The sequence below is a fragment of the Egretta garzetta genome, unplaced genomic scaffold (genome assembly GCF_000687185.1).
Source record: "Egretta garzetta isolate BGI_Z169 unplaced genomic scaffold, ASM68718v1 scaffold417, whole genome shotgun sequence".
NCBI lineage: Eukaryota > Metazoa > Chordata > Aves > Pelecaniformes > Ardeidae > Egretta > Egretta garzetta.
In genome coordinates, this window is record NW_009260227.1 from 1660823 (window position 1) to 1672230 (window position 11408).

At 41.3% G+C, this 11408-nt stretch overlaps 1 protein-coding gene across 6 annotated transcripts in view; it reads left to right on the plus strand.

Annotated features, from left to right (window-relative positions):
- The window catches only part of SNAPC4 (small nuclear RNA activating complex polypeptide 4), a 24713-nt gene that overhangs the window by 2876 nt on the left and 10429 nt on the right, over positions 1-11408 (plus strand). For all 6 annotated transcript variants that reach the window (XR_004842441.1, XR_004842438.1, XR_004842439.1 and 3 more), the window contains exons 4-17: positions 924-964; positions 2168-2326; positions 2859-2984; positions 3835-3913; positions 4470-4551; positions 5320-5424; positions 5886-5958; positions 6284-6448; positions 6682-6829; positions 7828-7934; positions 8217-8311; positions 9033-9127; positions 9753-9838; positions 10047-10463. Coding sequence is in view for 2 of the 6 variants with exons in the window: in XM_035897656.1 (XP_035753549.1) it covers positions 962-964; positions 2168-2326; positions 2859-2984; positions 3835-3913; positions 4470-4551; positions 5320-5424; positions 5886-5958; positions 6284-6448; positions 6682-6829; positions 7828-7934; positions 8217-8311; positions 9033-9127; positions 9753-9838; positions 10047-10463 (1740 nt within the window). In the remaining 4 variants the exon portion in view is untranslated. The remainder of the gene's footprint in view (positions 1-923; positions 965-2167; positions 2327-2858; positions 2985-3834; positions 3914-4469; positions 4552-5319; positions 5425-5885; positions 5959-6283; positions 6449-6681; positions 6830-7827; positions 7935-8216; positions 8312-9032; positions 9128-9752; positions 9839-10046; positions 10464-11408) is intronic.

Consider the following 11408-nt stretch of genomic DNA (forward strand, 5'->3'; position numbering starts at 1 on the left):
GCGTCGTTTTTGTGTTAACCCCGCCATTTCTGCCAGGCGTTGGGCACAGACGGTGCTGGGAAGGAATTCCGGAGGACCTGAGGCGAGGCGTCTGCTCAAGGCTTTCCTTAGCAAGCGTCCTTGCAGAAGAAGCCTCTTATACCAGTGTTTTGCATATTTTCATGCTGAAACCCATGGCAAGCTAGCAGGGCCGGTTTAGAGCGCCATCACGCCTCCTGATGGAGGTTTCTAGTCAGGGCAGGTGGTAACGAGCTGACTCATGAAACCCAACAGCCCACCAAATACTGCCAATAGTTAAATCGCAGCCGTTTCACGCCATCTGAATAGATAACTCAGACTCCGCTGTGTGAGCCACTCCATTTTGCAGCCTGCCTGTGCCTCCTAAAATTAATTTTTCAAAGTAAAGAGGGGGTGGTAATCGTTCGGGTATCTGTACCTCTGGTGGCTGTCACAGTCACTTCATCCACGTGTGTTTTGATCATGCAAGTCTGAATAACGTATGCCAGAAGTCTGTAGCCACACTGAGTGCAAAACCAAATATTGCTAAAGAGTGTGGAAGGGCTGTTAAGTGCTTTTAAAGTTTATGGGTTCTATTGGGTTGTGAGTGTTCACCTGGCTGCACACTCTGGAGCCTGTCATTTGCCGTGAGCATAGGACCAAGATGCACGTTGATTGTTACTGTAGTTATCCGGAGCTGCTTTTTTGTCCTACTCTAGGACAAGAAAGGGCATATATGGAGTACAACTAAATACCATTTTTACTTGACAGTATTGGTGTATCCAAAAACTCTCATGGTCATGTCTGAGACACTATGTGGTGCTTTATTCTATATGCTTTAATTGAAACGGTTTTGGTTTTGAGGCTTTCCTTTTTTTTTTTATCCTGCTGCAGTCAGCGTTTTTATATTTTTGTTGTCTTAACAGATGACGATGAAGATGATGACTCGGATTCTCATGCTGAAATGGTAACCGTTTTCTCTTTAAACACATCTTTCATTTGGTTGCTGAAGAGAGCAGGAGGAAGGGGAATTACACTCTGTTCTGGGGAAATCTAGGCAGCTTGTTTGACTCCATAGCTCAGGAAGGATTAATAATAGACCTGGAGGTTTAGTTATTGCTGCCCAGGACTTTGTTTTTCACTATTCACATGTAATCGAGATGTCTTTGTATGAAAACAAATGTCAGGGATCAGAGGCCTCGCTGCTCTATTGAGTGCTGACCTCTGTCACTGGAAACACACCAGCTTCTGGGGAGGCCGCAGAGCAATTGCATGAGAGAAAGAAATCATCGGCTTGTGATCAAGAAACATGTTACTTCTTTGCACCTGAAGAATACAGGCTTTGTATATGAGGGGAAAATTAAGTCTTTTCACAAATCTGTTTACCTTTTGGTGTTGATTTAAATGTAATATTTTCTCAGACTTCATATAAAAACATTTAGCAGAGAAATATCTTGACAGCTGTACAGCACAGGAAAGGAGAAGCTAGTTTGTGAAGGCAAATCTGGTGCAGATTGGACCCAGGTGCAGAGCACTTTCATGAAAGTCAGCCCTGCTTTGTGTCTGAAGCATGTGGTAATAAATCATGCAAGGGAAGAATTGCTTCAGTAGAAGCACAAATGAGGTGGAAGTTTGAAGGGGTGGTTCTGAAGTACACATTGGCAGGTAAGAGAGCTCCAGTGTAAAGTACTATGCAGTTTACTGATAGTTTTGCAGTTGATGGCACAAGACCAGGTGTTGGCAAGGTTTGGAGTCAGACTTTGGTTCAAACAGCAGCAGGCTGAACTAATGAGCAGGGGGAAAGGGAGCTAGGTAAGGCTGGTAGCTGCCTCTGGGAGCATTCAAAGCAACTGCCAGAGAGAGACAAACAGTTATGTGCCACCAATCCTTTTGAAAATCAGATTTGTAAGGTAATAGAAGTATTGAGTTACATCCCTGGAAGCATTCAAGGCCAGGTTGGACGGGGCTCTGAGCAACCTGATCTAGTTAGCGGTGTCCCTGCTCCTGCAGGGGGGTTGGACTAGATGACCTCGAGGGGTCCCTTCCAACCCAAAACATTCTATGATTCTATGAAATAATTATGTTACATACATGCTTTAAAGCAAGCATTTTTCTCCCTTTTTTCCCCTTTTTCTCACCCCCTGCCCTTAAATGCCCTATTTGCTTCAAGGAAATGGAAAGAGAAGATGACAGTAGCGATGATGATATTGAAAGTAGTCTGCCACAGGATCCAGAAACATGTCTGCAGATGAACCATGTGTACCAGGAAGTTATCCAGGAAAAGATTGAGGAAGTCGAGCTTCTCATTGCGCAAAACAAAGAACAGCAGGTAGAGCGAAACTGGATTGAAATGTTCATTCCTGTGCTTTTCTGGGTTTGCCATTTGCCATCTTCCCCTGCCCATCAAGCCCAGTAAAACTTTCCAGGACATTCCTAATCCATCACAGGTACCAGTGGAATCAGCTGCAGCAGTCACAGTCCCTTATTCATATGCTGGTGCAATGCTCTGCTTGCTTGGCCAGGAATCAGGTTCATTTTCTTCATGTCACTTGACTGGCCTTTTGAATGGCTTGTTTGACTGCCGTGCTTTCTTATCACCAAAAAATGCTACCACTAGGGTATTATATATCTTATATTTTAGCTTGTTGTAGCAAGTTTAGTGGGTTTTTTTTATCATCAGCAGTGTACTATACAAACTTAGGAAGTTCCACATCCTGTCTTTAACACATACACTGATTTACAGTCTGGTGCTGCAAATTTGAACCCTGCCTGGGATGTTTGTGATTGCTCAGCTCAGCCACTGCGCTCTGAAATTAGGAATTTGAAGGAGATACTGATACTGTTTAATTCTTGTATTGCAGAAGGAGATCATGTGTGAGCTCGGTGGTCCAAAAATAGCAAAGGCAGGAGATGGTAGAAATCTACCAGCAAATGTATTTTTGGGTCATTTTATGAAGCCATACTTTAAGGATAAAACAACAGGAATTGTAAGTAAATACAACTAGGTTACATACTGGTATGTCTTTCAATGCTAGATTTAAATTGTAACTGTGTTATGTTTCAGCTGTGTAACTGTGAATGTCACTCCTTAGTTTGAAACCTTTTTTTGCTTGTTGCTTAATTACCCTTTTTTGGAAATGTTTCTTCAACCCATGTCCATCTGTGACATCTGAAAATGAGTTCCAGTCACGGGGCACTTGAACGTCCTAGTTTTCAACTTAACTTTGATTTTTTTGGTCTTCATCTCCATGATCCAATTCCATGCTGTTGTTTAAAGTACTCATTGAAATCTGATTGTCTTTGAAACTTGAATTTTCTGAGGCGAATGTCACTACATTTTCATGTGTTTTTAAAGGGTCGCTAGCAAAAGGAGATCTTGACTTTTTGTTGTAGCTAATATATCAACTGTGACTATACGTATAGTAATATAATATTCAAGCAACGACTGGTAATTTTTCTATCAAATCCTACCCAAGTTGGTAATCCATATTAAGTAGGTACAAACTTGCGTAATATGTGTCCCCATGTTCAGAATGCTTCTTCATCCAGCTGTCAGCTAATGCGAGCAGGCCTGGCTCTGAGCCGAGAATGTGCTGTGTACCCATGGACAAACTTACTTGCTCGAAGCATCTATTTGTATTTGTTTTCTTATGTCTTCTGATGTATCTGTGAGCTAGTGCTAAGAAAGGTAACTTAGCAGTTTGAATGTGACAGTTTGCATGAGTTTGAGTTACCAGTCTCTTTTGTAGCAGTTCATGCTAGAGTTATAAGAAGAAAGGGCATTTTTTCTGTGTATCTGACTCTTCCAATGTATCTAACCCTTCTAATCTTCATTAGGGCCCTCCTTCCAATGAAGATGCCAAGGAAAAGGCAGCTCAGGGCATAAAATCTTTTGAACAACTGCTTTCGACAAAATGTAAGTAACTCTATGTGCTGTTCAGTGTTCTATAAGGGCTATACCAAATGTATATATTCATAATGTTAGTGTTGTCACACACACACCCCTCCAATTTGCAGTTAAATATCAACGCTTCTGATATTTCATACTGGACTCCACAAAAAAAGTAGTTAAAAGTAAATGGGATGCTCTATAAATTGTTTCAGTGAGTGATTAACTACTCCCTTCCTTCATTTGCATTTGTTTTGATGCATCAACTCCTGTGAGCACTGCAAAATCAAATGAGATTGTGCAAGCGTAATGCTCAGATGAGGGACGTTTGAGGGACACTTACAGCTCTAGATGGTTACAAACACCTGGGTGATGATCTTTACTGAGGTCTCTTTGGAACTAAAACTGAGCAAGAGGCTGCGACTTGCCCAAGTCAGACATAACATTAGTGATTTAGGTGGGGAACTCTTACTGAAGAACTGGGGGATACTTTAACAGGGGTATTGAAAGCAGTGGATCTCTCTTTTTGTTGGCAGTGTTTTTGCACTAATGTCTGAATGCTCGATTACCTTGTTTGGTTTAGGGAAAAGCAGAGAGAAGACGTTATTGCAGAAATCAGTAGTAAGCGACCGCTTGCAGCGCCTGCTTCAGCCAAAGTTACTGAAGTAAGTACTGTGCAGAAGTCTTTCTCCTGATGACAACATTATATATGAAGGAAGGAGAGGATCTATGTGGAGATTCCACCTCCCTTCAGCAAGTTCTTGCATTAGCTGCGGTTTGGTAAGGTTACTAAACACAGCAGAGATACTTTGTCTGTCACCGTTGGGCCTGGGAGAGCTGGTCTGTGGATTACAGCAGTGCTCCTCAAACTCCCCCTGTCCTGTGGGCACCAGTCTTGGACTACAATGTTCTGACCATAAGCAAGAGGTTACAGCTTCAGGTTGGGTTGTAAATGCTTGGTGATTGTTTTTGGGTATCTGGCAGGTGGAGAGGGGTTTTTTTGTTTTGTGGCATTTTATAGCCGGCTGTTTCTTCCGATTGACACAGTGGCATAACTTAAAACAGTCTACAGGGCTTGAAGCTGAAATTGTGTGTCGTAGCGAGTCATAACGGTGTGTCTGGTGAGAGATTTCTGTGCCTGGAGCTGGTATGGTCTTTGTTGCTGTTGCAGCAATCGTTGGTTTTCTCTGTAAATGCCAATACGATTAATCCGAGACCTGTTCTGGGTCAGTGATGTGCACTGAAGGGGCAAAAGTAGGACAATGAGAGTGCCGTGTGGGAAAACCTAGAACAGTTTTGTGTACTGTGGGAATAAACGTGAAGGGAAGAATGGTGCTGCTGGGGAAACAGTCTTTGCCATACACATCTTCTGATGCCGCTGACCTCGTTCCCTTCTAGTCATATTAAGTCATGATAAAAATGTCTTTGAACAGGATGAGTTATTGGAATCAGAAACTGGAGAAAGTCAAGACTGAAACAGAGAAACAGACCTTGGAAAAGCAAATCAAAGAAGTGGAGCAAGAAATAGAGGCAATTAAGTGAGAAGTCTTCTTTTTATGTTCTTGGTGAAAAAGTGCTGCTCAAACTGCAGAGCTCTCATCCCCACAGTTCTTTGCTAAGAATCTTGGTTTGGGTCTTGATACGCAAATATAGTATCTATACCCAGTACAGAGGTGCTGGTTTAAATAGATCTTGATTTAACAACAAGGAAGCAGAGGGCTTAGTGGTTCTGAACATTAGCTCATTAGCACATCTGGAGCAATATATTGTTTCTCCTGCTAAACCAACATCAACTTGTAGGGGACTGTTTTTCAAGAATAAACATTGTTTTGGGCAAAGTTTCGAAGTTACTGATGCTTTGAGGTAGTAAGTGTTCAGTTCTTGCGGAAGTCGGTAACAGGTGGGAGGAATAGGGTGAAGCAACATCAGGAAGACAAAGTGACTGTTTAATTAACCCTTTAATGTGGTTTGTTCTTTCTCTTTGTACCATCTGCTTTAGCCAACTCCCAGAAAGTGACTTGTTAGGAAACAGATTTGATGAGCATGACTGGGAGAAAATTTCAAACATCCACGTAAGTTGGGAGATCAGCTCTTTTATTACTTCTGATATCTGTGTCCCTTCTCTGGAGAATTACCTGATCTGGTCTAGTCTGCATCCACTGTTCCCATCATGCATTTCTAGAAGTTGACTGTTATGTGATCTCAGCTTGGCAAGCACAGAAGCACTGAAAAATTGATCTTATTGGTTAAATTTGATGATTTCATTCTGGAAAACTTAGCAATAGGACAGATCTGAAATACGAAATATATTTCATGTATTGGTGTTCCTATCTGTACAGTTGTTTGAGTCCCAGCTACAAGACAAAACAGATTTTTGTTGGGTTTTTTTTTTTTTAGTTTGATGGACAACGTAGTTCAGAAGAACTGAGGAAATTTTGGCAAAATTGGGAGCATCCAAGCATCAATAAAAAGGAATGGACTGAGGAGGAAATAGAGAGGCTAAAGAAGATAGCTGCTAAACACGGTTATCTGGACTGGCAGACTATAGCCCAGGAGCTGGGGGTAAGGTCTTCTGAGCTAAGAAACAAAAAGTGGCAAGTCTTAATTCTGACTTAATTGTGCCTCATGTCAATTTTCAGAAAATTACATTAATGTTAATTCATTGTTAATTAATGCTTTTCTGAGAAGCATTTGAGAACAGTACCAAAAAAGTTTGGTACTTTAGCCTTTCCCTTTTGCTTTTTATCCTCATAAATGTCGAGTTATCTGAGTAGCTCTGTTCTCATTGTATTAAGACAAACAGGACACCTTTCCAGTGCTTGCAGAAGTATCAAGTTTATAACAAAGATTTGAAAAGGAAAGAATGGACCAAGGGTGAAGATCAGATGCTTTTAGAGCTTGTTCAAGAGATGAGAGTAGGAAGTCATATCCCATACAAGAAAAGTAAGTGACCTACGAGTGAAAATGTCTTCCATTTACCTGTAATGGTTGGGTTTTTTCATTCTCCCAGGTTTATGTCTGTTAATATTTCTGCATACTAAAGTACCCAGCCTGCTCTGATTCAAGGAATTAATGAAGGTTTATTTCCTATTCATGTTTCAGTTTCCAAGATAGTCACAGGTCTATGTTTTCACCTTACTTTTCTAGCCTGTGATCTAGACAAGGCAAAATAGTGCTGCGGCTCATCTGAAACTACAAATGCACTGGTTTCTAAACCCTCCCTATGGGTGAGCTGAATGAAAGAGGATGGTTGAGTTTTCCCCCTTTTTCTTTGGTGGGAGTAGTGATATACACCTTTCCTGTACCTACCTGGAAGTTTCATTATATCAGCAAGAACTTAGTATCTCTTGGAACCTTTATCCAGCTTTGAAATTTGGTTGAAACTGGCTGAGAGTTATTAACAAGTGCTGACGGTTGTGTGAGCTTTGGTTTTGTAGCAAAATCATCCAAGTTCTTCGTAAGAAAGCCAGTATTCATTTAGGGACAGCTGTTTTTCAGTGCTGTGCCCAGAAGCCTTTTCTTAGAGGGTCAGCACTGCTGCTTTTGTTCCTCAGAAGTATGGAGACAGTATGACTAGAGAGGAGTAGAGTTGAGAATATAACCAAGTATTTGGGGTCTTAAATCCAAGCATGTGAGTGTAACACCTGGTGTCTTGAACCTGTCAGATACTTATTGAAGCTGAAACCTTTCTAGTTCTCTGTTGTTGCAGGATGGATTCTCAGGTCATCGTGTGTCTAGTATGGATAATGCCATTATAAATAGTAACACTTTCTGTGGATATGCTCTTTCAATTCTTCTCATGTACCATTGTTGAAGTATTTAAACTGAGGTTTAAATACTTATTATGGTGATCCACTGTTTGAAAATACTGCAGTTACAATGTAAATACAGGAAGAAATACAGTTGGCAACAGACTTTGAAATGCACTTTTGCATTTCTAGTTGCTTATTACATGGAAGGAAGAGATTCTGCTCAGCTGATTTACCGATGGACAAAGAGCGTGGACCCCAGTTTGAAGAAAGGACCCTGGACACCAGAGGAAGATGCTGTAAGCTCCATTCTCTGATGCCTAGAATTTCAGGGTGCAAAGAGTGGGAAGCTTAGACTGTTGAGGTGTTGTATGGCTATATACATCTGAGCTTTAATAGTACCAAGGAACGTAAAATGGACAAGACGGGCGGTTTACAAGTCAAGGGGGCTTAGAAGCTCCTAAACGCTTCTGTTCAGAGATTTACAACACAGTGGAAATAAATATAACTGCTTCTGTCTCAGGCATATTAGGATCATTACTGATAAGAATTTCAGGTCTTGCTTTGTCTGATTAACGTAGATGCTGTTGGCTGCAGTTAAGAAGTACGGAGAGCGTGACTGGTATAAAATTCGGACAGAAGTGCCAGGGAGGAGCGATGCTCAGTGCAGAGATCGGTAAGTACGCTGAATGTAGCAACTGCGCTTTCAAGTTTATTACACAGAGCCAAGATGCTACTTATTTTACGAATATGTTTGAGTTGCTTAAGCCAGTGGCACCTTACGGACTGTTTTGTAAAAAGTGTTTATGGTCTAAACATAGTCTCTAACATTGTCTCCACATAAGCCCTGCATTTGTAGTTATACAGAAGTCAAAAAGTTGAAATTGAGTTTAGCAGAGAGAACAGGGCATCGTTGCCTGTGGCGTGCTACTCCCTCAGTATAGTTGCCTGTGGGTTAGCAGAGGTTGGGAAGGGTGTTGTTCAAAATAAAGGGGTCATTAAACTTGAGTGAGTGCACGTAGGGAGGGAAGGTTGTCACCCACGTGTTGTCTGTTTATCTCTGAAAATGATCTAGTCAGTGACTTGCTGTAACCGAATGCCAGTAATGAGGTGCTGAGCAATTTTCAGCCTTAGACCCAACTTCAGGAGACTCAGAATACAGTATGTCCTAATTTCAGTGACCTGTTCTACAGCTGCTTGTTGTAATTCTTAATCATGTGGCCTGATATTTTTGAGAACGAGATTGTAGCTGTGCTGTATTAAGGGAGTAGGGATGGGACCCCTTAGAAAAAAGGAAAGATCTGATAAGGAATGCTGGTTTTGTTCAGCTTCAGAGTATGCCGTGATGATCAGAACTGTACAAGCAGGATTCTTACTTTAATGTTTTCATTTTGAAGGTACTTAAAAGCATTGCACTGTGATGTAAAGAAAGGCAAGTGGAGTTTAGAGGAAGAGGAGCAGCTAATCGAACTGGTTGAAAAGCATGGCCTGGGTAAGTGTTTCTGTGGCTTAATCTTTAGAGGTTTAGGGAAGTAAGTATTACTAAGGAATTTATCACTTAAGTTTTCTCCTCTTCAGTTTGAAGCCCTGCAGCTGATACCAGCAGGCTCTGCTTCGTTGTGATGATTGCAACCTTTCTTATATTGTGTGTCTTGTATTCCTGGAAACTCAGTTATTGAGAGATTGTGTAGTAAAGATAGCTCTGTTAGCAAGGTGTCAGAGCTATGACAGTGTAGAGGGGTGAGCTCCCCTCTAAACAGCCTGTGAAAGAGCTCTCTTATTTTCTCTAAGACAACTTTCCTTAACAAATAGAAGCTTTTCAGCATTCAGTTTAAACTTTCTTCTAAGCACTCTCTTAACTGCTGCAAGGGAGTGTGTAGTTCTGCTAGGGGCTTCATTACTGGTTCATTTTCTAGTAGTTTCTAACTTTAACTGAGTGTATAGTAGTGCAAAGTCTGATCGAAGAACACAAATTGGTATTAAGGTTTTGAGAGCCATTCATATAGTAACTCTGTCTCTTATGCAAGGAAATGTATGTGTATAATTTTCTGCCCTGAAAAGGCCTGTCGCTCAGGTTGGTGCATTAACATGTACCCTCAACTCTGCATCCTTTTTAGGTCATTGGAGTAAAATAGCTTCCGAATTGCCACATCGGACTGGCTCCCAATGTCTAAGCAAGTGGAAACTCATGATTGGGTCTAAGGTATTGTACCAAATCCTGCTATGTCAGAGTCCCATCTCTTTAATTGAGATTAATCTTAGCAGAAGTAAATCAGAACTATCCATTTGGAAGTCACACCTTACTGATAGGATACTGCCCCATAAAGCTTTTAAACTTACTGATTTGAGAGATTAGCAAGTCAAGGGTGAACACTGGCTAAAACTTGTCTGTGCTTTTTTTGACTGAGAAGAAAAGGTCTAGGCCAGCAAAACGCCGACACGTGCAAGAGAGTTCCAGCTCTTCAGAGAGTAGCAGTGAAGACATAGAACTAGACTTAGCAGACAGTTCAGAGGAGGAGACAACAAGCAAGGAGGAGTGTGCATTAACGAGCAAGGAGGAGTGTGCAATTCCCAACATTGATTTGTGGGTACCAACAAGGACAAATACGCAGGAGTCAAACAAAGGAAGATACCAAACTCCATCCCTTTTCTCTCCTGCGAGTGCTGATGCAAAGACCAGTAGCAGTGAAGTTCCAAGCGCAACATGTGATGGAGACAAGTACAGAGCTGCCGATAAATCGTCAGAGTTGAACACCATCCTGAAGGGCATCGCGCGACCACATTCAACAGACATCATTGTGAAGAATCCAATAGAAGTAATGAACAAGGTGAATCCTGGGATTCTCAGTCTGTTCTTGTTGGGTTTGGAACTTAGATCAGAAGTGACCAGGAGGTGCAGTTGCTGCAGTAAAAAGAGTATGTGATGAGTAGATGGCAAAATCTTTTTTGTGCCTCTGTTGGCTGCTTTCTCACTATGCCATTGGGGGGTGCTGTTGGAAACTGAGCTGAGGGATTAAACAGAAATTTCTAGCGCTGCCTCCCCATGCATTACCTAGAAAATAGCTGTGTTCTTTCCTACCCATAGTGTCACAGAAACAAAACTTCTTTTATATCTTCATAAAGCAGAACTGTCCAGTGAATTGTGGTCTGTCTCTACCCTGGCAACTAGGGCATATAGGCTTAAAGTTTGCAAGAATAAAGTTACTTAAGCATCTGTACCTGATTCTGAGTTGGGTTTTCACCCCTAATCAGGCACTGAAACAGTACAAACCCTCCTAGCGCATTTTTCCACAAAGATGTTCCTTTGCAAAATATTAACTGTCAGAATTGCTCTTTAAGTTCATGTAAGCAAAAATGTTCTGACTTCTGTGTTAAGAATTGCACATGTGCACTAGACTGCAAGGCCAATTGCACTGATGACAAGTTTGTTGGTTACAGAAGTGGTGTGTTCTGAGGGTTATGGTATGCAAGGGTTGCAAGTGCTTTAATTTTGCTTACAGATAACAGCATTATTTTACTAGTAGAAGTTTAGGGAAGAGTCAGTGGCTTTTCCAAACCTTTTCCTGTTCCTTTCTTTGTACTGTTAAACCAAAAAATGCAAAGACAATGATCCGATAAATTTTGACCCTTAGTGTGGGTTTTTGTAGATACTTCACACAGAGACTTTTACAAAGTAGAGATTTCGTATTGTGATAACACATAAGGAGTTAAAGGTAAGGTAAGCATCTGCACTTCAGGGCCGATTTAATTTAGTAAGATACTTCCAACAGCAG